A 27368-nucleotide genomic window follows, 5' to 3' on the forward strand; every position below is an offset into this window, starting at 1 on the left:
ACTCGATCGGGTATTATAAATCGCCCGATCCTAATATCTGATTAGAATTTCGGATTTGGCATTCCGAGTGAAAAATATTTAGAAAGTAGGTATGGGTGTATTCAGGGTCTATATTGACTCAAAATTAAATTACGAATCCAACGACGCGATCGGAATTCGATTCCGAGTTACGGAACTCAAAAAGACACTTTTTGAGCCGTAGCGGGCGGATTCGGCCCCGACCGTGGTTCAGAACCGACTGTCTCCAAAAATTACCACAAAATCGGAAATAAAATTTCAAGAATAAAACTCAACTAAAGTTTCGTCTAATTCCTTACCTAAAATTCCCAGAAATTCATTTTCGAATATATAATTAATAAAAATATTAATAAAATCTTATAATTCAATATCCTCCTTGATCAACAATCCCATCACCCCCAAATGCGCGAAACATGTCCTCCTTTGATGGCGGTAAACATCACATCCCAAATGCGCGGACCATGTCCCCCTTTAGCAGCGGACAACTTCACCCTCAAATATGCAGACCATGTCCCCGTTTGGCAGTGGTCAACTTCACCCCCAAAAGGCACGGGCCATGTCATCCTTTTGCAACAATCTACAACCACCCAAGTGTAATCATTCGATTAGGAATCCAAGTCCATCGTGTCTAAATCTAATTAAGTCCACTTAATTTGATCAGGGCCTTAATGGTGAAGTTATTCAATTCAAGTGCATCATGTCCGATATTTGGCTACTTGTAGTAGTAAAAAAATTATGTCTTTATTAGAATGATTCCATCATTGGATCAGATGAGCAAGTTATTACGCATTATCCACGTCCATATGTCCGTTTAACCATTTGTTAAAGAATCCGGGTTCAATTGTTACCTTTGAAGTTCAGACTTATTCCTCATGTTTTCATTAGTCGGGCATCTAATACAATTTAGTTATGGTGTCTGGGTTTCATTATTTGCATTTAGAAGTTATTTATCTTTTACTAGCCGAACATTATTACTTTGTGATTTAATACAAAAATCAGATAGCACTAAGGTAGAGTCAAAATCAGGCTCCTAGACCTACACCACCTTTGGGATGCTCGGCTGCATCTATAACAGCTTGGTAATTTTATGCCCATTGCCTAGCCAATGATGCGTACTAAATGTTGCAGCAAGTGTACAATCGTCGCTGCACTGACATGGATGGATGGTTCACCCTATGCTGAAAGCCTAGCTTGGTAATTTTGTGCTTTGAACCTGGATGGTTCACCCTATGCTGGGCGGTTCAGTCGGGCTAGCCCAACCGACTATAATGCTCAGGCTACTTGGCCTAGGGACATGGCTAACTTCCCAGGAAAGGAAGGATCTGGTAGTACTCCCTCTTGGTCTAAGATACTTAGGGACTTGGGCGAGTAGTTTGTTCTTGTTTAGTTTCAATTTTTGTATTTGCTTATGTATTTTCCTTTTTCTCATTTCCTTTTGTATTTGAATTATGTAATTTCAATTCTGAGTAATAAATGAGTGTCCTAAAATTTTTCAATTTTATCCTTTTAGTTTTGAATAAAATTTTAGTTTTATTGATCTATCTTTTAGCATAACTAAACATGAAAATAAATAATGAATTTGAATGTGAAGTTTCTAGACCACTTTTGTTATACATACTAATTACTCAAGAGCTTGTTGTGAATAGCTGAATGTGTGAAACTATGCTCGATATTATTTGATACTAAGAAGGTATGAAATTTAGAGTTGAATGATTATGAGAAAGATACTCGGCTTTATTTGAACTTGCATTAGATTGGCAATTTTAAATTTGACGTAATCTCTAATTTTATCTAAGTGATTGTGATACATAGATAAGATCAAGGTAGTTGTTTCTTTACATCCACTTGGCCAAACACTAACCAAATTACATGATTATCCCTTATGATTATTCCTTATGAATGTTTATTGATTGAAACCTTATGATAGATTAAACATTTATCTAGCCTACTTCTAGTAGGATAAAACACCTAAGTGTTACAGTTAAGTTAAATTCTATGTTTGGGAAAGAGAAATGTATCTATGAAGAAAGTGTGAAATAAGTGTTATAATATACAATTCATCACATGAAAAACAAGACAAGAAAATTTCCATGGGAATGAAAAATCAAAAGGATGAATGGTGGATATATGAAACGAAAATAAAAAAGGTAAATACAAATAAATGACTTATAGTATAAGTAGAGTTAATGAATGAGTTAAAGTTTGCTCTGTTAGCCGATTAGAACTTGTTGTATATAGAAAAACCATGTTTTTTATAGTACAACCACATTACAACCAAAAGAAAGACCTTAATTATCCATGTTGTAACTTTTATTACTAATTGTATGAGATGAATACCAAAATTGATTACATACTATCTTTGTGAAAAGTTGAGAGAAACACATATACACTTATACATGAGTTAGCACCATGATGCATTCCTTAGTTGATGAACAATTTGATTGCATGATGAAAACATATTACACTCACAACTTGTTGTTTGTTTGAATTAGTTTGAAATAGCCTAAGTGTTTAGAAACCATCATTTGGAGTTATGCTTGAGTAGTCTTTTGAGATGAAATTTGATACCACTTTGATAGAGCTAACTTGTATGATGAACTCTGAAATTTTATGAAATTGTATTGCATAATTTGAGCCTAAACTTTTACTTTTGATTATAGACAAACAAAGTTCTTAGTTGGGGAGAGTTGTTAGGTGACATAATTACCTTAATTCATAAGGACGATTTTAACACCTTTCAACTTTAAATACTTGATTTATGTGATCATATTTGGAATTTTGATGATAAATTGTACTAAACCTACATTTGAGTTTCCATGATGTTTCACGATTGAAAAGGACTAAATGGGCCAAAATGGCACAAGCACACAAAAGTCATAAATCAGCTAACTTGCAATTAGCGCAAAAGTTGAGCTCAGCATAGGAGGCGTTGAGCGTGAAAGTCGCGCCAAGCACAGAAGAACTCAAGCGAAGGCTCTGATGCGAAAAGAGGTGCGTTGAGCCAAATTCGAATTATCTCTTAGGATATTTTATAGTCTTCTTAGTTGTTAGATTATGAAGTTGGTCAACAACTATGCCTTCTAACTTGGTTCGAGAGTATTCTCTCGAACATCAAAGAAACAAACAATAATTGCACTATTAATAGTAGAATCTATGTATATAGAAGCAATAGAAACGACCAACCAAGCTATATGACTTAGACAAATACTCCGAGATATGGGATACTAAAAGGTTGAGTCTACTACAATATATTATAACAATAAATTAACGATAGCAATTTCAAAGAATACATTTCATCACAACAAGACAAAATATATTGCAATTAAATATCATGTTGTTAAAGAAGCAAGTGAGAACAAAGAAATAAGGTTTGTGTATTGCAAGACACTACACCAGAATTCGCATTTAACAACAGTCATTAAATAGCGCTTGTTAGTAGACTACTATTAAATGGAAGGCAGAAGAGAATCAATAACCTTCATTGAAGCAAACACTGATATATTTGATAGGACAAAATACATTCAATAATGCTTGCTTCGACGAGTACAATTGAATGTACGCCACAAAGATTCAACAGCACTCCGTGAAGCAAGCGTTGTTGATTTGAATATATTCAACAACACTCTTTATAGTGAGCATTGTTAAAACTTGTGTCTTTTCATATTTATGTATACTTCTTGTATATATAAAGTATATGAGTATTAACATACTTTTTGAATTCTGATTAAAACAAATAATTGATAGATTTTCTAATCTCAAATTATATAAATGAATCTTTAATAATAACTTTAAAATATTTCTAACATTAATATTAATTGATCTAAAATACTATTTAATTAATCCACTAAATATATGCGTGAATGTCTAATTTTATTCAAATAAAAGTATCAACAACTCTCCTTTAATCAAATGTTATTGAATATATAACATACAACAACGCTTCCTTTATCGAGTGTAGTTATATGTGTCATATATATAGCACTAGATAGAGGGAGTGATATTATATGTTATACATATCACAACACATGTGAATGCCATATTGAATCTTACCACACATTTTATTATATTCATATAGACAACACCCATAAGCGTTGTCAACAACGATTAATGCTAGAAGTTCAAGCTACTACGATTAATGCTAGAAGTCACAAAAATGTATATCAAGGAGAAGTGTTAAAATATTGATGCACACTTTCTAGAAGATTCCACATTTATGTATCAAAATAGTGATGTTATATGCTAATCTCTAGAATTATCACCTAAGCTTATAGTAGATTCTTAATAGTTCTTAGCAAATAATCACGGAAGTATCTAGAGATCTTAAGAAAAATATATACTAGTGACTCATGGAACTATCTAGTCATTCTAGATTGATTGTAAGAAGCCTAGAAATAGGCATTTATCCTTCATTTATAAGGTATGTTATTAAGAAGCAAACTATTCTAAGTAGTGCTAGAACTTACTTGTATTGTGGTGTATCTTCAAAATTCGTCTATTAATAATTGCAATATAATATAATTGGATTTCTATATTGTCTAAATCTTCATTTCTATTTCCACCAATTTAGTTTTTCCTTCCTGAAACACTATCAAACTCAATCCTATTTGAGGGTACCAATGTTCTTGTACCCGTTGTGAATATACTATTTAGACACAAAATACTCCAATGTGAGACTATGGAAATATCTAGAGATTAGATGCCTTTCCTCCAACGTCCATCACCAAACCATAAAATCATGTCTTGTGCATACCATTAGGGTTAGTTTGGGAGTTGGATGTTAGAGGGAAAGGAAGGGAAGAGGAAGGTTTGGGAGCCATAAAATACACTTGTAAGATGACTCTCAAACTTTCTCTTTCTCTTCCTTCCCCTCCAAAATCGAACTCTCAAACAAACCCTCAATAGTTTAAACATAGTTAGGTTTTTTGATTGAGTGCAATATCTATGTACTATTAGTGTAAAAAATTATATATATTTAGTATATTATTCACTACTCATTTGTATTTTTTTAAGAAAAAGATGCCAAAGCACCCCACAAACTATATTGATGAAGATGGATTACAAGGAGATTACATGGATATGAATCTATAGCTAGTCAAGCCTACCTTGTTTCTATATAAATAATTTGAAATAAAGCTTGGGATTTCATTCCATAAAGAAAAAAAACTTACAAGAAATATCAAAGTTAGCAAGTTTATCGGCACGAGAATTCTCTTCCCTATAAATGTAAGATATAGAGAAACTCATAGATGAAATTATATTTCAACATTTAATCCATCTATTGCAAAGCTTCCAAGGAACTGTGCTTTGCCTTTGAAAATGTCCACCACCAAAGAAGAGTCACACTCTAACCAAATTGAATTCCAACCTCTTTTTTTAGAAAATTCAATTACCAGTATAGCTATATTAAGTTGATCAAATAAAGCATCTTGAACTTCAAAGTAATCAGCAAAGCAGGCTAGAAAATCCCCTTTAGAGTTTCTGAAAATTGCACCCCCTCCTGACTGACCATGAGTTCCCTTAGATGCTCCATCAGAGTTGATTTTCACAGTATTCCAAGATGGAGGAAACCACATAACCTCTATGATTCTAGGTGCAGTTTTATAATTGATTCTAACATTGAGAGATTTGAAGATTGAGAACTCTTGTATAGATAAATTGGTAGTGGCTCTTAATGTATTACCAAAGAGAGTGATTGCCAATTTGATCCTAACCATGGCCTTAGACAAGTTGATGTTTGTGTCTTGGAATATGTCTTGGTTTCTGCAAAACCAGATAGTATTGATAGTATGTACAATAGCAGCAGCCACCAATTGAAGTTGAGGGCTCAAATTCTTCCTACAGGCCAACAAAATGCTTGAAAAGGAAGATGTATCAATATGAATGGAGAAGATGCTACCTATCGATTGCCATAGAGAAACTGCAAAAGGGCATAAGAGAAAAAGATGGTGGGAGCTTTCCATACTAGCCCTGCAAAGATTGCATAAACCAAAGAGCAACCTCTTTTCTGGATATTCTCATCAGTTGGCATTTCCCCTTTAATCAATCTCCAAGTTGTGAAGGATTTAGAAGGAGGAATTGAGGAAGACCAGATTGTTTTGTACCACTTTAATGTATGATTGACAAGGCTTATGCATTGATAAGCATCATTAAGAGTTAGATTTTCATCATTGGATTCCTACCAAATGAGCTTGTCTTCCCTAGAAGATGTAATTGTTCTTGATATTTGAAGAGTTATTTGAGGGAAACCAGCAGTCATCCAATTTGGAATTATCCATTTCGAATCATGTATGAAATCAACAACTGAGGCCTTGGGATTAGAGTGCCATTCCTAAGGAATGTTAAGAGAGTAAACCAAAGGTTCTCCAAACCAATTATCAGTCCAGAAATTTGTGCTTTGACCATTTCCAATTAACCATCTAGAATGAATTGTGGTTAACTGCCAATTTGTTTTATATTCTGCCAAATAGAGGATTTGAAGTATCTTCTAAAAGGAGTGCAGGAGTTACCAAATCTGATTCTATATAGAATGGCCCAATCCTGATCAGAAGTCCTCATTTACCAAGCAAGTATAATGAGGGCAACCTAATTCATCTTCTTGAGAGATTTGATTCTCAAACCACCCATCTTAAAAGGAGAGCATACTTGAGCCCAAAAAACAGTTACCAGCTTTTTCACCTTTATATCACCAGACCATATGAAATTTCTTATGCAAGAGTCCAGATGCTTACGCAACATTAGAAGATCAAGTATAAATGTGAAAGCTATAAATCAACATACTTTGAATTGCTGATTTAACAAGCTCAACCCTTCCCATGATTGACAAAGTCAAGCCTTTCCATTTTTCTAACTTCTGTGTGATTTTGTCAGTAATTGAATGAAGATGAACCTTTTTTGGCTTACCTTTGAAGAGGGAACCCCCAAGTAGTTGAATGGAAGAGAGCTAGTCAAAAAGTCCAATGAAGAGGACATATTAGCATTCTTCCTAGGTGTAGCTTGAGCAGTGTAGAATTTTCACTTTGAGGGATTTAAGTTCTAGCCAGAGGTATCAGCATAGTCAGGAAGAAGTTGCTTGAGGCTAGCAAGCTCCCTTTTAATACCCCTGTAGAAAATTAATATGTCATCTGCATAAAAATATGACTAGGAATCTGCAGGTTCCTAGGGTCAGAGATAGGTCTCATCTTGTTCTCAACAACAAGTTTAGCAATCCCTCTACTAAGAACATCATCTACCAATCAAAAATAGACTAGGAGAGAGAGGGTCTCTCTGCCTAACTCCTCTTCAACAGTTGTAAAAACCCATGTTTTGGCCATTAACATTAATTGAAAGTTTTGCAGAGTGGAGAATAGGGTTGATCCACTTAGTGAAGGTCTCACTGAAACCAAAAGCCCTTAGAGTGTCAAGCATAAATCCCCAATCCATAGTATCAAATGCTTTTGTTATGTCTAAGTTGATTGGCAAGTTACCTCCAAAAGTTTTATACTCAAGCAGGTTTATTGCTTCAAAAATAATGCAAATACAATCTTTTATGTGTCTATCCTTGAGGAAACCTCTTTGTTAAGGGGAAACAATTTTGGCTACAATAGAAGCAAGTCTATGAGCTAAGACCTTGGAGATGATCTTAAACTGCAAATTTGCTAGTGCAATGGGTCAATAATCCTCAATTCTCTTTGCATTAGGAGTCTTCGGAATCATAATTATAGAGTTAGAGTTAATATTAGGGAATAACCAGCCACACAAAAAGAATTTATTGACAGAGTTGCACACATCCTTGCCAACAATGTCCCAAATGTGTTGATAGAAACAACCACCAAAACCGTTAGGACCAAGAGAACCCTCTCTGTTCATTGAAAATAAAGCTTCCTTTATTTCATCTTTAGTATGAACACTAGTTAACGTAATATTCTCATCATCATACACCAGACTTGGTATTACATTCTCGATTAGAGAGTTGGGGGAACAATTATTGTTAGAGACAAACAAATCATTGTAGAAGGTAAGTACATGGTTAGTGATTTCCTCCTGAGTGGTCAATACAATATCCTCATTCTTAAGGATGGACATTGATTTAGTGGCATGCCTTAATTTTGTAACCTTGTGAAAGAAACTTGTATTCCCGTCTCCATGTATGTGTCAATTTAGCCTAGATTTTTTCTTCCAAAATTCTTCCTCAATAATTAAGGCTTCCATCAATTGATTTTGAGCAAAGAGATCCTGATCCAATAAGTCTGGGTCTGGACTAGAGACATTCTTACAATTTTGAATGGTCTCAACATTAGCCAAAGCACTCTTGACTTTGAGATGAATATTCCCAAAGACATTTATATTCCAGTCCTTTAGCTTATATTTGAGATTTTTTAAGTTTTTGAGAGAGGATGAACATATGATAACCATAGATTGTTTCCCCTGAAGATACCTCAATCAATCTTTTGTAGTCTAAATGTCGAGAAGTTTTGATGACTGAAGAAGATTCAGAGCAGAGGAGAATAGGATGATAATCCGATGAGACTCTAGGAAGAGTGCAACAAGACACCTGCTATCAAGATGTGATCTAGGCTCATTGCAAATACATCCATCAAATCTTTTATCAATGAGAGCAGCCCCCCTTCTATTATTAGACCAAATGAAGTCAACACCCCTGGTAGGAAGATGATTTAAGCTTGAGTTGTCAGTGAAATTTTGGAAGTCCTCAGATGGAATTCTATTAGGCAGTCTATCACTCCTGCACTCATTGGAACCAAGCACCACATTGAAGTCTCATATGCAGCACTAGGGGCCAGTGTGAGTTAACATTAGAGATTGGATTTCAACCCAGAGGGCCATTCTTTGAAGATAGTGAGTGTGTGCATATATGGTATTGAGGAAGAAAATCTGATTATCCAACATTACTGACAAATAGATTTGATGATCAGAGATGTCTATCACAGTTGGATTCAAATCCAAAGAACAAAGACCCCAAATACTTGGAAGACTAGAACCCTTGTCATTAAACACAAAGTTCCTGAGCTTCAATTTTGACGAAAATAGAGCATTTATGACCTCAAAATGAACCTTGGGCTCAACTATGAACACCAAGTCTGGATTATTGGACAAGCAAAGCTGCTTTAGAACTAGTTTTTTTATTTATTATTACCAATACCTCTACAATTCTAATAGATCACCTTCATTGGGAAGTATTAAGGTATCCACGCCTACGGGTAAAATGAATCCTTTCAAGAGTCCCATTTTTCTTTAACCTCTTCTTTTGAGATTTTCTTAGAACATGTGTAAAGGAATCCTCTTTAGCCTCTTCAGATTTTGTTACCACTACTTCCTCATCTGCCCAAAGTCTGCAAACAATTCTTGTGTCCCTATCAGCAATCTGGTTAACCATTTCGTCACTGGTTTGAACATTGAATTTCTCATTATCCATTTGCTGAATAATTGGAGGGTTTTCAACAAAGGTATTTTCAACCCTGGAAGTTATCAGCTTAAAAAAACTTGAGACTCATTAGTAGGGGACAACATTAACTTTTCCAAGTTGTCTAGGTTTTGAGCCTCCCTACTATTAATTTCCAAATTGATGACCAACTCACTTTCCTTAACTGGTTTAGTAGTCTTCTCAGCTGGTGGAGGTTTCCTATATTGTTTTGGAGGTTCCTTTGTCAATTCTTTCTTAGTTGTTTTCCTGCATTTAGAGGTTAAGTGACCAATAGTTTGGCACCCTAAGCAATAATCAGGGAGATTCTCATATTCTATGTAGACAAAGAAAGCAAAGCCTTCCCTTTCTACTAGAATTTGTTCAAGAAGATTAGCTTTGAGATTTATATCCACCAATACTTTTGCAAAATGCCCAAAGGATCTGCTGTTATTTGCTTTACCCAGAGCAATTGGAGTGCTAGTGCCCCCACCTATTGAGAAAATGATTTGAGGGCTCTAGTATTCCTATGGCAACCCAATAATCTTTACCCAACACTGAGAATGAGAAAGCTTCTTTAATTCTAGGATTGAAGTCATGGGTCCTTAAGAAGAGCCTAAGAAAACTTGGTTTGAGATTCCAAGAGTCAGTGGCACAAACATTCCTCATGTCATCCACATTGAAGAAGGAGAAACATAGAATTCATTCCCAAGAGAGATCATATTCCATTTCCCAATCATACTCTACAAGATTATGAGCTTAGCTTTTAGATCTATAAACTTTAGAAGAGTATCCCCTTTAAAGACAATGATTCTTCCATGAAGATTATTTTTGCACCTCTGTAGACCTACCTGGTACTCATCTTCGGATATTTTAATAGCTATGGAATCACCCTTGATACAAGGTTAAGGAAATTGGGAGATAAAAATCTCACATGAATTTTTCAGTGCTTGAGCAAATGATTTATTGTTGCTTTTGAGTTTTCTTGTACCTTTTGAGGAGGAGAAGAATTTAAGCCATCAAGAAAGTTCCACGGAATGATTGGATCTGTGTTCATGTTGAAGAATATTCGTTCCAAGAAAATGGGAGTTCCAACCCTATCGGAGCATCACACGTGTCTCCATCATCCCATTCAGAAATAGCCAATAATAATTAAACATAAATGGTAGATAATACAGTAATAATGTATAAAACTCATACATTATCCATCCATACATTTTTTTTCTCTTTTCCATTTTCACCACATAGGAGATAATCGTAAGTTTGATCATTATCTATCTATTTTAAGGAAAAAATAGTTTTTAGATATGGCAAGCTTTTGCAGAAGACAAATATAGACAAAAGTGTGGATGAAGGAATATCCTTATCAGATAGGAAAGGCATCTTCTTCACCTATATCTAACCACAAAGAGATTTAAAACAAGAAAACATAATTTCGTTGCTTATTTCTGTCTGTACTATATGAGGAGATAGCCAAAAGCAGATATAAGAAAAGGAAAACAAATACAGAAATCACAACATTGCATGGTTGCTTCAATGTGACATCAATGTGAATCTGTGAGATTCGGACTGGTACCAGGTAGATAGACCATTAACCGGATATAAAAACGGATTTGATTTGTAGTTTTAATCAAATGAGAGTTCGACCGTTTTGAATTAGAGAAATCGAGTATGGTCGTGTTAAACTTGATTAAACCAGAATAATCTGGAAATAAACTAGACGGTTTACTTAAAATAAAATAAAAAAGAGAACACTACTCTAATATTTTGTTTTAATCTGGTCCAAAAAAGATGGAGAACTAACGACTTCAATATAATTATACATAATTAATAATTATATAAAATTATTAATTATATATGAAATCATTTTGTCTGATCAGACGGCTTACCCTTTTAAACTAGTTAAACCTAATATGAGATCTCTTTCAGAATAACATTCGGCTCAAGTTTCACAACATTGATGTGAATGGTGCATTCTTGGGGACAGTGATTTTTATAATTTATTAGCATAAAAGCTCATATGATTTAGGGATGACTATTTTGTGAATTTAGTAATAAAAAATTAAAATCATTAAGGATCATTAATTTGTTTTATACCCAAAAAAAAAATAGCAGGTTGTTAATTAATATGTTAAACAATAAATATTTCATAACTTCATACACCAATCGGTTCACTTATATAACAAAAGTTGAAACAATTTTCTCCAATGAAGGGAAAATCAACTAGTATGTCCATTTTTACCTAATTTCTTCACTGCCGGTATTATGCAATTTACATCCCTTACTTACTTTATTGGGTAGACATCTTCTGTCCCACAAAAGTGTACAATTTTATGTTACTTATAGTTGGTCAGAAAAATATATAATTATTAAAGTTTTAATTTAAATATATTTTTTAACCAATCATAAACAAAAATATATAAAGTGACACCTTTTGTGAGACAACTTATATACTTAGGACTGAAAATTAAGGTTAGGTTAGGGATGTATATTATACATTTTACATCCATGAAATGAGAAATACCTGCTAGAGCTAACAACTTGATTGAAATTAATTTAAGCATAGTCCACTTGAATAGCAATTGGTTATATTAGAATATAGTATTCTTTAGGGGCTGAAAGGAAAAGAAATGGTAGCTTTTATGGGCACGACAAATTGGTTATACAGTGTGCAATTCGATGTATCCAACGTTAACTATACATTTTATCTATTCCTTGTTTAATTTACTAGCTAAGCCACCGTTGCCACACAATGTTCAACTTGTTAATTATCTAAATTTAAGTCCTCGCACCTGAAACTTGTAAAAATCTACTTAATTGAAATTCACCTTCACAAGTGAAATTTAACTTTTTTATTTATAAATAAAACATAAAAACTCAATCAGTAAATTATGGGTGGTATATAAAAAACACAAAGTAAATTATGGGTGGAATTACAATTATCAATCACAAAGCAATTTCAATGTTATTGAAGTTAAAGGAAAAAAGTGATGCCACACAAAGGATCATGTTTAGATTGTACATTAAGAATGTTTGTATTTATATTTTTCTTTGACTTTTCTTTGTATTGGGTTAACACTCATTCTATTGTTTTCATATAACTTTCTTTCCTTATCAAAAAAAGTGGTGGAAGAAGAATTGATAAATGTAGGTTCCTTAAATTCTACTGAAACAATGAAAATAAAGCATATTATATAGTTAGTGGTAAAATTAAATTGGGAAATAAAACGATGGAGTAGTTTGGATGGAGAGGGTCTACAATGGCATGCTCACATTTGCCACCAAACTCATGTGGAATTGGGTCACTTTCACAACCTATCAAAACAATATAATAGTCAAATTTATCTAGCCACCCTTTAGTCTAATGTCTAAACTCCAATAATGCGTTATCCACACCCACCATCACACATACATATAAAAACCCCTCCTCTCTTACATGTTTGTATATCAACCCATCATCACTCATTTCTCTCTACTGAAGTATTGCAATAACTACTTCCATTGATACTTATCAATCTCAATATATACAAGTGTAGTAATTTAGTTAATTTGAGAGAAGAAGGAAAGGAAAAATGGTGAGTGTAGAAGAAATCCGCAATGCTCAAAGGGCACAAGGACCTGCTACTATTATGGCCATTGGTACTGCAACTCCATTAAACTGTGTTGATCAGAGTACTTATCCTGATTTCTACTTCAGAGTTACTAACAGCGAGCATAAGACCGAGCTTAAAGAGAAATTCAAACGCATGTGTAAGTACTAGTACTCTTTTTAAATTAATTATCTGCTTCTTTTCTCTTCTTTCACGTCAAGTACATTTTTTAATTGTGAAGGAATTGGGAAAGTGGGAAAGATTTTATTATTTTCGCTTATTTTTAGATGGATTCATACAAGAACAATTAAAAAAAGTCTTTATTATTTGAATATTCTATAACTACAGTTTGTTGAATTGGCTATAGTTTTTATGGTTTTGGATCATAAAGACTAAGTAACTACCACACCAATCATACAAGCTCAGGAAACATATTTAATGGATAGAAGTTGAAGTTATAAATCAAAAATCAATGCTTTAACTATTTACTGTAATCCTGCAAGAATGCTCAAATATTTCCAGTAAAACTAAAAGCACCACATGTCAAAATGTAGCTTCTGCAGTTAGAGATTAAATATTAGTACTTATGAATTCATAGTTTTGCACTTGTAACCAATTTCAGGTGAAAAGTCTATGATTAAGAAGCGATATATGCACTTAACAGAAGATATCTTAAAAGAGAACCCTAGTATTTGTGCTTATATGGCACCTTCCTTAGATGCTAGGCAAGACATGGTGGTTGTGGAGGTACCAAGATTGGGTAAAGAAGCTGCAACCAAGGCCATAAAAGAATGGGGCCAACCAAAATCTAAGATCACCCACTTAATATTTTGCACCACTAGTGGTGTGGACATGCCTGGTGCTGATTACCAACTCACCAAACTCCTAGGACTTAGACCATATGTGAAGCGTTACATGATGTACCAACAAGGTTGCTTTGCAGGTGGTACGGTACTACGTTTGGCGAAAGACTTGGCTGAAAACAACAAAGGTGCACGAGTCCTAGTTGTTTGTTCAGAAATCACTGCAGTCACATTTCGTGGCCCTAGTGAGACTCACCTAGATAGCCTTGTTGGGCAAGCACTTTTTGGAGATGGAGCAGCTGCACTCATTGTTGGTTCAGACCCAATGTTAGAGGTTGAGAAGCCTCTATTTGAACTTGTATGGACTGCACAGACAATATTACCAGACAGTGAAGGTGCTATTGATGGACATTTACGTGAAGTTGGACTCACATTTCATCTCCTTAAAGATGTTCCTGGACTCATCTCAAAGAACATTGAGAAAGCCTTGGTTGAAGCCTTTCAACCATTGGGAATATCTGATTACAACTCAATCTTCTGGATTGCACACCCTGGTGGACCTGCAATTTTAGACCAAGTTGAGCTTAAGTTGGGGTTGAAACCTGAGAAGATGAGGGCCACTAGGCATGTCCTTAGTGAATATGGTAACATGTCAAGTGCATGTGTCTTGTTTATCATGGACGAGATGAGGAAGAAATCAGTTCAAGATGGACTTAAAACCACAGGTGAAGGACTTGAATGGGGTGTGCTATTTGGTTTTGGACCTGGACTAACAGTAGAAACTGTTGTTCTCCATAGTGTGGCTGATTAAGATGTTGGTTCTCAATTGTCATTCTTTTAATGTCACTGTATTCTTCCTCTTATTTCACTTTCAAGCTCATGTTTTTGTTTGTTTTAAGTTCACAAAAATTATCATGTGGGTGTCTTGTAGCCTATTGAATCCATCATTTGATATATTATTTCCTTGTTGTAAGACTATTTGTTTGTTAAAGAAATTATACCAATTAAAGTCGGAAACAAATATCAGGCCAAATGTCTCCTTATTTTCATGTTTTACTCTATTTGATTACATGTTTAAACTTCAAAGGTTGTTTCCTTACATGCTACCTTTATGTTGATTTTTAAGAAACTATAATGCCCCTTTGAACTTAATAAGGGAGATGTATGTGACATTTAGGAACTTAAAAGTTTGTGCTATCAATTACAAATGGGGTGAGACTACTGAGACACCAATATACCAATTCACACTTTTTTTTAATCAACCATGGTTTTATTTTTGTTTTTGTAACATTATGATTAGTTGATATTTAGTGGGATAAGCAAACTTTTGTGTTGGTTCCTCTAAGCTGAACTGCACTAGGAAAAAAATTGTTTCTAAACACTTTATTGCTTGTGGCTCTGTGCATGTTAGTAGTCAGCTACACAACTTCAGGGTGGGTTATTACTTATTAACTATCGAGCCTGATATCTTTTAAGTTTGGTTTATACTAATAATGACCATTGTTTGCAACACCTCTTCTTGTTTTCTTTATTGCAAAGAAGGATGTAAATAGGTTAGGGTACTTTTGCCTTAAACCAACTGATTCTATCTAACATATAGGAGTGTGATTCTGACATGTTTATATATTTAAAAAAATTTAAATTTTAGATTTGATATGTTTAAAAATATGGTTTGACCTATTAGTCTATTTAAAGGTTTATTATACTGTACGATCTTGAAACTTGTCAGCACTTCTATATTTAAATAAACCTATTTTTAACGAGATTCACCTAACCTGAATAATTAAATTAACTTTTTGTATACATTTTATATTAAAATTATATATATATATATATATATATATATAATAATAATATTACTTATATTAATAGACCTTTTATATGACAAAAAGTCTGGCTTGATAAACTAAATAAGTTTTTCTAAAAGTTTGAGTATGACATGTTTATAAAAAAGTTTTGTGTGACTTTATAGGTCAGGTAATAGGCCTATATTGATGTTGTTCCTAACTTAAAGTTAAAACTAATTACAGAGATTAACTCTTATGGTATGTCAAATAACTTACCTGTTATTTCAAAGATATATTGTTATAGAGACACAAAGTGATCACTAGTATGACGTGTTGCATTTATTAAAAGGAACCAATTTAAATTAAGAGTTGATAAATACATAAATTAGAATGACCTGAAACAAATGATCAAAGTCAAGTTGGGGAAAAAGAGTCATCTTACCTTCAACTTTTGTTGGTAACCGTAGATACATGGAACAATTATATTTTTATGGAATGACAATTTACAGTTTTGTGGGATTCTATAATTTATTTTTACTATGACATGCAATCCTAATTAACCGGAGATGGTAGGATTACTAAACCCCCATAGGTTTGAAGCCACATGATAGTCCAAATACATGTGTTTAAAATGAATTTAAGGAAGAAATATATCTTGGAAAAAGTACTTACAAGTCCCTAATAGCTTTTAATTAGCATAAAGCCATGTCAAGGAATCTTTGAGAGTTTGGGAGTTGGATTTTGGAGGGGAATGAAGGAAAAGGAAGGCTTGAGAGTCATGAAATACACTTGGGAGATGACTCTCAAGCCTTCATTTTTCCTTCTTTCCCCTCCAAAATCTAACTCCCAAACTAACCCTGAGAATCTAAAGAGTCTCCTATAGTGTTTTGAAAGTAGCATCAAGTTTGAATGATAAATTTCAAACAGTTATCTGTATGGCATAAATGTGGAGAATACATCCTTTATTTCAGCACTTCATTCCTCTTATGCATTGTTGGTTCCATTCCTTCTATTTATTTGGGCACTCTGTTAGAGCTAATCCTAGAAGTATGATAAACTTGGACTACAATAATTTGCAAGGTGAACATTTGTTTATATGGGACAATTGTTTATATGGGAGGAACAATTGTTGGAAAAAATGATGGAATTACTACAATTGCTAACTTGCAAGGTGAACAGCACAGATTCTTGGACATGAAATCATAGGGCTGGAGAAGTGTATACAAAAAACTGCATACTTGTTGCTGCAAGTTTATGCAGCCATAGGTTCAGTGAATATCACACAAAACGTGGATTAATTGCATCCCATCAAAGGTAACTTGCTTTATATGAAACCTGAAGAGAAAGAAAAAAAAAAGGATTCTAACGAAGGATGCTCTGCTATAAGGGCTGAATCAGAAGATCATCTCTTTTTGCAGTATGATTTTGCATCAAACATATGGATCAGTTGTTAGAGGTGGCTATGTGTTCATGTTGTCCTTCCAAATGGCTCTGTAGAGCACTTTGTTCAACATGCAGATATGTTTAGAAGTAGGAATGTCACCCAGGTTTGGAGAATGTTTTGGTTCTTGACGATTTAGTTCATTTGGTTGGCGAGGAATAAAACAAACTTTGGAAACCTGTTCAGCCATATACAAGTTATGGACTTAACTCAAGTAAGGTCTTGGAGGTGGTTTTGTGCAAATGCGGTGTCCTCCTGCACTTGCAATTTTACACGTGGTGCTGTGATTCTTGTTCTTGTATCTCACTTGTACATTATCAGGCTCTCATCAGGCTTTGATTCTTGTACATCTCATATATTTTGGCTAAGCATTTATTGTGCCCTAAAACAGTATACCTACCTTTGCTTAGCAAAAAAAATAAAAATAAAGAGTGAATACTCATTTTGGTCCTTCAAAATTTTCATTGATCTCAAAAAAATAAAAATTCAAATTAGTAATTAAAGATCACAAATCTATGTCAAAATAGTCTGTGTTAGGGTTATAAAATGCTAAAAATGACTAATTTCATCTACATTTGATATTTTTTGGACCATTTTGGAGTTTCCAAATTTTCAAGGCGAAATTGTTACACGCAAAAAAAATTGAGGGATCAAAATAGGTCTTTTTTTGGTTTCCTACAGGTATGTGGGGAACATCCAAAGGTATGTGGGGAACATCCAAAGGTATGTGGGGCTAACTCTCCCAGCTGATATTTTTTCCATCCACAAGACTCGAACCCAAGACCTTGCTTAAGGAAAATCAATCATATACCACTTGAACCAACACACGTAGGTATCAAAATAAGTCTTTGCTCAAAAATAAAAGGAAGATAAAAATAACTGCAGATAGCTTGGGGAAAAAACTAACAGCTTACATTCTGTTCCTCTGGCATTTGCCATCAACAAATAGTGGTGCATAATTTCTCCAGCCACTTGTTGAAAGAGAGAATGACAGGGAAAACACAACTCTAGTTATTAATGTATTCAATCATAACTCTCAACTTATTGTCAGAAACCTTCAGTAAGTGCAAAAGTTCGACCAGCTAAAGAGGGAGGCAATTCACATACAGCTTGTTCAATTTCCTGAATAGCATGAGCACCATCTAGTGCATTAGTATCCCAACAAAGAAACATCATGGGAGAGAACTGATGAGGTACTAGATAATTACAATTTAGAGTAAATACTCATTTCAGTCCCTCATATTTTTCGATCTTACCAATTTGGTCCATCAAAAATTGAAAAACTCAAAATGATCCCCAAAATTTTTAAATGGTAGTCAAATTAGTCTGTTTAACATGTTTTACAATATCTGATAGGGACTAATTTGACCCTAAAAAAGACTAATTTGATCAACATTTGAAATTCTTAAGGACCATTTTGGATTTTTCAATTTTTGAGGGACCATAGCAGTAAGGTCGAAAAACATGAAGGATTGAAATGAGTATTTACTCTACGATCTACAACTCAACAAACAATTCACCACAAGCAAGAGTTTAATTATGCATTTACTCGAAACATGGAAGGCAAATGTTCTTAATCAAACAGGAGAGAACTTCCTATGAGTCATCGTGGTGCCAAGCTATAACAACCTCTTATAGAGTTAAATAGTAATGGCATACCTCGACAGTGTAACGAGCTGAAAAGTGAATCAAAAGGACTGCTCTGTTCTTTAACCTCTCCGCATAACTTATTATCTGAAAATTTTTAATTACAGGAAATAAGAATAAATAGAAACCAATGATAAACCAGTGGGATTTATATGAAAGATGAAACTTTGTGTGTGCTATTGATTGTAGGAGGTAGCGTACCTCAGAAAGATGAGTGTGTCCATAATCTCTGGCATGCTCCACAGTAATTGAATTGTTGACAAAAGTGCACTGTATGAATAAAGGAGAAACAGTAAGCTGGGTCGTAAATAAACTTCGAATAAATACTCTTTTAGAGTGGAGTACTCCGCCAGCTCAAGTTCCAGATATTCTAAAAAGGAAATCCATAGTCATTAATCATCAAAATTGTCTAAATATTTACACTGAAGGCTTATTTATATAACCAATAAAGACAAACATCATTAAAAGTTAATCCTATTCTAAGTTGGAATCAGTTCATCTGAAACATAAAATCCCTAAACACAGAATAATCCCATATTAAAAACCCAACCTATAAAATAAAAGTGTTAAATATAAAAATAGATAAGTAGCCCGCCTTCTACATTACCTCCATAACAAGAATTCTAGCCCTCAAGGCATCCGCGTTATTTTCATCCACTATGAAATCTGACATCGTGTCTCCTGTGAAAGCGATTTCTGGCTCCGTCAAAGTGTATGTTATCTGCCAACAAAACCAGCTTGGTTGAACTATGTGTAGTGAAACCAGAAGACAGATGATGGACCACTTGAACTCATCCGAAAAAAGATTGAACTTCAGAACTTCACACCAAATTTCAATGTAAATGGTGCATAGGGTACAAACAACACTATAATTAATTAATTATTTCTTCATTTTATAAATAAAGAGTTGATTAGGATAAAGATATGATTACAAAAAGTTAAGAGGATAAGAAGAAAACATGGGCTTAACAATAGGTGGAGCTGTAGAAGTCAAACACCTAATTTTATCCCAAGAGGCTGTTCATCCAAAGAAATCTCCTTAACATGCGAGACTTACACTCAAACAAGTAATACCAAAAAGGGGCATACATTGCACATTGCCTCAAGAATTTTGCTTCTAACCTTCTCCCAGAACCAGAAAAGCTAAGCCAGCAGAAACTGGTCCTGGGACCTAGGAAAAACCTGGCAATCTCCAAAAATGACAAGCAAAAAATTCCAGAAAGAAACTGCTACAGAACAATGTTAGAACAAATAGGGAACCAATTCTGAGTTCAAGGATGGATGCAAAATAGGACATGGATACGAATCATGCAATGTAAATATAAAAATAGAGACATTTCAAGTTTTAAAAGTTATTGCACATAACACATCTATAGTACAATGTATAACTTTGGCATAAAATTAACATTAAAGCACAAACTCTACATTAAAAGAGAGAATCTGTTAGCACCAATCATTGTAGACATAATATAATACTATCATTTATCTAACAATTGTGGCATTCCCATCTTATTGCTATGAAAATTCAAAATATAAAAAGTAAAAAAATTGCATAACGCAACTAGGAGCATCCAACATGTTCGTTAATTGTTTAACATGGATATGTGTCCTATCCAACACTGATACAGTGGCTATTTTGAAGCATCCATCCATGCTTCTAGGCATTAAAGGTGGTCAAGTTTGTCAAATGATATAGTGGGCAGGTCCGATGTTTAAGAAAGGGAGACTAAGGCTTTGTTTGGGAGTATGATTTTGGAAAGAAGGAAAGGGATAGTTTTAGAAAGTCTCTCCCTTATTTGATTGTTGGATGAAGGAGGGGGGAAGGTTTTGGAGGATTTCTCAAACTCTCTAAAACCCTCCATGTGTCTATTTTTATATTTCCCACAATTTGGAGTTTCTCTGGAAACAAAATGTAAAAATACCTAAATATTTTTAGTAAAATTATATAATTGTTCATTTCTCATTATTAATTACATTTTTAAAGGAAGAACAAAAAATATTCTAACATTATCATTAGTTTACCCTCCCCCATCTAAATTTCATACTCCCAAACAAATGAGAGGATTGTCATCCTTTCCCCTTTCCTTCCTCCCCCTTCATAGCCCTTTGATCCCTCTCATTCCCGTTCCCCATAACTCCCAAACATAGCCTAAAACAACTAATCATAGAAACTAATGTAGTCATACAATGAACATACATCAGACAAACATATGTTGAGCTGTTGGCTACAAGTTTAAATCCTCCTTCCTGACCATAGTCACAAATTCATCGTTCAATCTGAAGTACAAGTTTATTAGTTTATACTTTTTGTTATCAAATGCAAAGTAACCTAAGAAATGGAAAACTACCAATCAATAAATGATAAAATTGTTGACACACATAGAAGATAGTTAAAATTTCCCCGATGTTAATTTATCAGACCATTCATTAGTACGCAGTAGTTAGGACTGACCTCCACCCCTGACGACTTCAAATTCTTAATCTCATTTCCAGAAAGGCCAATATAATCTGGTTTAAGTTTCTGTCTTACAGAGTAAAGTATATAACCCTGCCAAAAACATGCACAACAATTAAGCCCCACATGAGAGTGCTTCAGGCGTCCTTATAAAATCTGTTGAAAGTCGTTTTGGACTTGGTTTGGAGATAATGTGATAAAAGTTGTAGTGAATTGCAAATCAATCAAACATGTGTTTGGATATCATTTCAAAACTGCTTTAAATATTTAAAATTACAAAACAGATATGATAAAATCATCTGCTATGGTGCTTCTCAAAAGTGCTTGTGGCTTTTAAAAAGCAATGGTAATAGCATCGTTAACACAATTTTCAAACTCAAATTTTGATTTTTACTCTCAAAACCAGAACCAAAATCCACAACAATTTCAAACAGAACCATGATTTGTATTAACATCAAATCTAGCTTAAGAATGAAAAGATATAGCGGCTGGCTACCTGGCTGGGTATCACATGGTAAGTCCTAAAAGCTTTTACTTTAAGATTCCTTCTCAAATAAAACTCTTCTCCTGTGAATGTAAACCATGCATTAGCAACTGTACGTCTGTACATAAGTGGAAAACTTAAATGTATAATTGCAGAGTTTTGATTGAAACAACCCATTACCTACATCCAAGCCAATGAGGTTGTGCTTCAGCTCTGATTGGTCCATTTTCCTGTGAACTTCAAAGAGTTGCTCTACATCCTCTTTTACTGAAATTGGTACAACAATTGTTGGGGGCTTCATTCGGTACAAACCACGTGTGGCAACATACATTGGTAATCCTCCCTGCCCAAACCAAATATATGTCATAAAATGGTGTTCAAAAAAAACTAATTCAGCTATTGACTGGTTTAAAATGATATTACAATATAATATTTCAACCAAAATTCCAAATCTGTCTCGTGCATGTATTTTCATGAAAGGAAGAGACTAACAATGTGATCCATGTGAGCATGAGAGATTAAAAGAAAGTCCTGGGAAACAGCGCGAGGTGGGCAGCGACCAATATCAAAGGCTACTTTAAGTGTAGGAAAAATTATACATGTCTCATGACCTCCAATGGACAAACCCCCAACTGGGTATCCGTCAATGTTCAGATCCTTCGCTTTCTTTGAAGAAGAGTCCGAACCTCGTATTTCTCTGCCTGACTTTGACTGCTCAGTTTTGGGTTCCATGAACAATAGCTAATAGAAGGGAAATAAAGAATAATAAGAGGATTGAAGAAGAAACTGCACATATGTCCATCAAAATAAATAAACATCTTATTATAGGACAAATGTTGCTTACAATAAAAGGAAAAAAAGAAATACAAGTCTAATCTCAGCGTAACTTTGAAATTGAAATATAAAAAAGGAACAATTTAATAATATCTGAAAAGAAAAGATCCCATCAACCTTTTTATGCAGTCTTCAAACTTTTACATGGACTGTGTTCCCATATCTTATTAATGGAAATATAGTAATACTATTAAATTACCAAAAAAATAGAGGTTGGGTCATGTACATTCCCCTTCTTTACCATTATTGAATCAAACAATGTTTGTAGAGAAACAACCTAAAGCATAGGTAACTGTTTCCTTAATGTAGTGCTGGTATGGAGATATTAAAAATTCCAGAGAATTTGAAATGCAAGGCATTCAATTACAGTCTGCTTGGTGAGCAGAATTGCCCGTGTAATTGAGGCTTAGAATTGGCATTGGGCCTTGGCAGTTAAATTATGAGGTTTGGATGTACATTTCGAATTGGAACTACATTTCCATAGACCAATTCCGTTGAATTACTTTACAACTAAGTTTACCTTAGCCAAACTCCTAATCCTTACCCTCTGAATCGCAATTCCAACTTGCGGCAATTAAATTTCCTTCATTTTCCAAAAATCCCTGTTTCGGTATTAAAACAGGGAAAGGGATTTTTAAATTAAAATTTAACATTATAATACCCCAAAACTTATTTTGTAAATGTTATTCATAGACATAAATCCACATACAGAACAACCTTAAAGAGGCATATCAGTAGACAACAACCTTAAATCCACCAACAGATTGTATCAAACTGTGGACTGCATCACTTATGTGGCCACCTCAAGACACAATGCAACCACATTGGACCGTGTTTGGGTCACATCGGACCGCATCAGACACCATCAAATTTAAAAATATTTTTTTAATCACAAATTTTGCACCGCAATAGCGCTGATCAATGTTAATTGCAGCAAGGTAATTTGGGATCACACACATGTGTGTTGGTAAAAGGACTAGTTACCAATACATTCAAAATTTAACAATATATCAAACAGTGCATAGGCAATAATCAAACTTAGGCACATAGATGGTGGATACTCAATTTCAAAACTAAATCCCTTCTTCAATGTTTAACAAAATCTGAAAACAACTGAATAAACTAAACATAAGCCCTATCTAACTAGCCCTTTGGAAATTACTGAGAAGAACACAAAGGGAAATTATCAAACCTTCAATCACCGCCGGCGGAACTTCAAGCCTCGCCGCCAACCACCGTCGTAGCACCGCCTAATCACCACACTAAACCTCTTTAGTGCGTTGGAGCTTCAGCGACTAGATTTCAAAAATAAATTTTCCGAACAAGAATGAAAAGGGGGCATGCTATGCACCTTTAAATGGTTTACCTCTAGCAACCTATTTGACTCACATCCCAAAACCCATGTTTTATAAAAGTTAGTAGAAACCAGAAAGCATAATAACAGTCACACTAAATTACACTCATTTACCCTTAATTTTATTGGAATTATACTAATTATCGTCCATTTTTTTATATACATTACACTTGGTACAAGAGATAAATATAATTTTTTAACAAAGAAGATCAGTACATGAGTCAAGTTATTTATTATTTTTGTTTTGTTATAATACATTATAATAATAATTTAAATAATATTTCATTAGAATTATTAATGAATTTTGTAATAAATAAAAAATAATCAAGAATATTGACTATTATATTGTTTGGATTTATTATCTCCATAATATACCATATTTTCTTTAACTTATTAATACTCATCACCTTGTTTTTGTTTAAAAGAACATATTTATATCTTGTGCAAAAATAGTTAATATAGTTAATATAATACATGTATATAAATTATGTAAGTATAAAAAAAGATATATAATTTACTCTAATAATTATGTTTTTAGTTTAAGAGTTATCATTTTAGCTAATATATATGAAATGTTGTAAAGTAATCTTTTAAAGCATCATGGTTTCTCTCATATATATATATATATATATATATAAATAAAGTCAAAATTTGAAATAACTTCTCTTATGGTGTAATTTTCATTTCTTATATTACCTTTAATATTATTTAATTTTTTACAAAGAAAACTATATAATTCTAAGCAACTATCACAAAAAATATGATATAAAGTACACTGAACACAACAAATATATTTTAATTCACAAAAATAAAATATATAAAAATTGAATATGTAGTATCACACAATATTCACCGGCAGGCACGAAGTGCCTGTACACACTAGTATAAATAAGGAAACTACTCACGTGAGAATAATGCGCTATTATGAGAAATGAGAATACTTAGTATGAACCATTAGATCTTGATTGAATGGTTAAGATTAAAAGATACATGCATATGATTTTCATGTGACCAATAACTAATTTTTAATCTTATCATTCATGATTGTTTATAAGGCTTAGATATATTATTCTCGCAATTTTTATATGAGAATTATTCTCACTTGAGTAGTCTATATATATATATAATTTTTTGTTTAAATAAACTTTTGTCCCAAAAGTGAAATGAGTTTTGAATTTACTCCATAAAATTTTTTAACCTATCATTATTATGCTTGAAGTTTTAAACATAATTTCAATCTTTATCTCTCTTAAATGCTAACCTAACTACTCAATCGACACATCAATCATGCTACTATCTATATGTTAAAGGTTTCAAAATGGGCTACTCGTATGTATTTGGATTTCACTTTGTTTGATCGGGCTTTTAGCCTGATCACAATTTAGTAATAGGCTAATCTAATTGACCCAAAGTATATATTAACTTTTTTGTAATAGATATAATTAGGATAATATTACTACCAAATGAAAATAAGTTGTTACATGTGATGTAAAAGATATAATATTAGACCTACATTAGAAAAAGATTTATTTGTATTTTATTACTATGTCTATCATGAAAGCCAATGCTTAATACCACGTAGGTTCATTTAAAGGCTTGAAGCAAGGCTGAAGCACTATTGTAGTTTAATGTATAAAGTCTCTTGATGGGTTTAGATTAGGGGTGCAAGTTGCAATAAATGTGATGTTATTAAATTCAATTGGATCAACTAATCTAACTGAGAATAGACATCCAACTTATTCGATTTGCTCATTTGATCGACTATGAACCAAAATTGGTATGGATCAGTTCGACTTGACTATTTTGCACATAAAACTGGTAAGTCATTCTATTAAACAAGTCATGTTGGTTGAATCAATCATTTTTCTAAAAAATAGCATCAAAATGAAGTCTTGCAATGAAAAAGAAACTTGTGCTTTCAATTTATTTGTGTTTATGTTTGTTATTATTGGAATGTCGTTTCATTTTTAGCTTATATTGTAACAAAATCTTATTTGTTTAATTAATATTTAAACCTATATGTCCTGCTTATGTTGCAATCAGATTGTAAAAACTAATACTAACTCAGTCTATCTAATGAGTCATGTTTGCTAAATCAATTATTTGTTAAATTAACATCTAAATGACGTGTTGTGAGGAGGAAAAATATTGTGCTTTCAATTTATTTATGTTTATGTTTGTCATTATTGAATTTTGTTTTTGTTTTTTAGCTTATATTCTAACAAAATCTAATTTGTTTAATTAAGATTTAAACAAATTTGTCAAGCTTTTGTTAGCACCAAATCGTAAAAACTGTTATTTGACAATACTTTTAACTTTTTTGATGGTTGTTTAATTAATATTTGTATAATAACTATATTTTTGAAATTGAAGTATAAAATTACTAATATGTTAGGTGCAACAATATTTGACCAATTGAACATTGATTCTAAAGGACTCAATGATAGTGCCTAAAGGACTAAATAATATCATTGATTTGAAGAATTTTACATTAATTCTAAAGGAATCATTTTAAACAAAAAAAATATCTTAATTGAGCATTGATATCGTTATTAAAAGATCATCTAAATAATGTTTAATAGGCACTTATTGATCCCATAATGACACAAAATCAATCCAATTTTTTTTTATTTAAACACAATTTGAAAATGGTTTTAAGGGAATTAAATGTTCACTTAATTGATTTTTATTATAGGGAATTCTATTTTTAAAATATCACTTGTCAATTTCCCCTAATTTACCTTTTCCATAATTAATAAAAATAAAAGTAAAAATTATGTTTGAAATATTTTTTGCAATTTTATGAAAGTCAAATTATTATGTGTTATTTAAAGGTAACGTCTTTAAGATTGTTTAGAATCATTATGAAATTTCTATCTAAAACGGTTCCCACCTACAACCCTCGTGCATATGAGATGTCAAGACTCCTTGCCGCCCCATCGTGGCCCAAGGGTTGTAGTGTTGCTGACCTCTCCCCTTCTACCCACCGAGATTTTGTGGCATCCATGTGTGGACTAGTTCGATAACTCCCATTGCTCCTCTATATGACGACCATGGTTGATGATGAACTGCTCGTCATCGTCGTTCTTCTCTTCCAATGAGGACCAGTGACCGATGCTAGAAGTAAGGGGCTAGGGATTTGAATTCCCTTTAGCCTTCCCCGGTTTAGTTTAGGTAATAACATGGGTAACATTTGGTTACTCCTTGTTAACATCCTTTTTTATTATTGTTTCTTTTTTTTCTTCTCCCATTTGCTTTTCAATTTTTATCCATTATTTATCATTTATTTTTAATCTCTTCTAATTCATTTTGTTACTCTTAACTTTCTAATCATATCTCAAGTTTGTTTAGTTAAGAGGAATTCTTTATTAACAAAAATTGAATGAAAAGATTTAAATGTTTTAAAGAGGATTGATAGTGAGGTTATGAATTGTGTCACATCTTTCTTTCCGTTCTAGCCAAGAAGTGGTTGTGGTCATTAGTATTGCCTATGCTATTTATCGAAGGGGGAAGGGGGTAAGTGGCCAATATCGACTCTTCATCTATTAATTCATATTCAAA

General features: G+C 33.3%; 3 protein-coding genes across 4 annotated transcripts in view; 2 read left to right on the plus strand and 1 right to left on the minus strand.

Moving 5' to 3' along the window:
• Nucleotides 1-1390, plus strand: part of LOC109356255 — a 3356-nt gene extending 1966 nt beyond the window's left edge. The window contains exons 2-3 of the mRNA XM_019599584.1: nt 1147-1212; nt 1264-1390. Of these exons, the coding sequence (XP_019455129.1) occupies nt 1147-1212; nt 1264-1390 (193 nt within the window). The remainder of the gene's footprint in view (nt 1-1146; nt 1213-1263) is intronic.
• On the plus strand, nt 12847-14725 carry LOC109355884 (chalcone synthase 4-like). The gene is made up of 2 exons (XM_019599150.1): nt 12847-13162; nt 13625-14725. Exons 1-2 carry the CDS (start codon nt 12985-12987, stop codon nt 14614-14616), a joined length of 1170 nt encoding a protein of 389 aa, XP_019454695.1. The 5' UTR covers nt 12847-12984; the 3' UTR covers nt 14617-14725.
• Nucleotides 17900-23856, minus strand: LOC109355808 (nuclear ribonuclease Z). Of its 2 annotated transcripts, none has more exons than XM_019599031.1 (9): nt 23646-23856; nt 22112-22360; nt 21800-21962; nt 21632-21702; nt 21133-21228; nt 19288-19401; nt 18882-18950; nt 18693-18767; nt 17900-18155 (listed from the first exon to the last, which is right to left on the minus strand). In XM_019599031.1, exons 2-9 carry the CDS (start codon nt 22349-22351, stop codon nt 18081-18083), a joined length of 903 nt encoding a protein of 300 aa, XP_019454576.1. In that variant the 5' UTR covers nt 22352-22360; nt 23646-23856; the 3' UTR covers nt 17900-18080. The 2 variants fall into 2 exon arrangements, with proteins under 2 accessions (XP_019454576.1, XP_019454577.1); XM_019599032.1 differs by lacking the exon at nt 23646-23856 and adding an exon at nt 22571-22721.

The sequence above is a fragment of the Lupinus angustifolius genome, chromosome LG09 (assembly GCF_001865875.1).
Source record: "Lupinus angustifolius cultivar Tanjil chromosome LG09, LupAngTanjil_v1.0, whole genome shotgun sequence".
In the NCBI taxonomy this organism is placed as follows: Eukaryota; Viridiplantae; Streptophyta; class Magnoliopsida; order Fabales; family Fabaceae; genus Lupinus; species Lupinus angustifolius.

What these genes read in the sequence shown, in the direction of transcription:
- LOC109355808 (XM_019599031.1), bottom strand. Translation starts at nt 22,351, where the DNA reads ATGGAACCCAAAACTGAGCAGTCAAAGTCAGGCAGAGAAATACGAGGT. An exon ending in ACCATGTGATACCCAGCCAG is followed by an intron (nt 21,229 to 21,631) that starts GTAGCCAGCCGC and finishes TGTTTTTGGCAG; the next exon opens with GGTTATATACTTTACTCTGT. An exon ending in CAGCTCGTTACACTGTCGAG is followed by an intron (nt 18,156 to 18,692) that starts GTATGCCATTAC and finishes CATGCTATTCAG; the next exon opens with GAAATTGAACAAGCTGTATG.
- LOC109355884 (XM_019599150.1), top strand. Translation starts at nt 12,985, where the DNA reads ATGGTGAGTGTAGAAGAAATCCGCAATGCTCAAAGGGCACAAGGACCT. An exon ending in AGAGAAATTCAAACGCATGT is followed by an intron (nt 13,163 to 13,624) that starts GTAAGTACTAGT and finishes AACCAATTTCAG; the next exon opens with GTGAAAAGTCTATGATTAAG.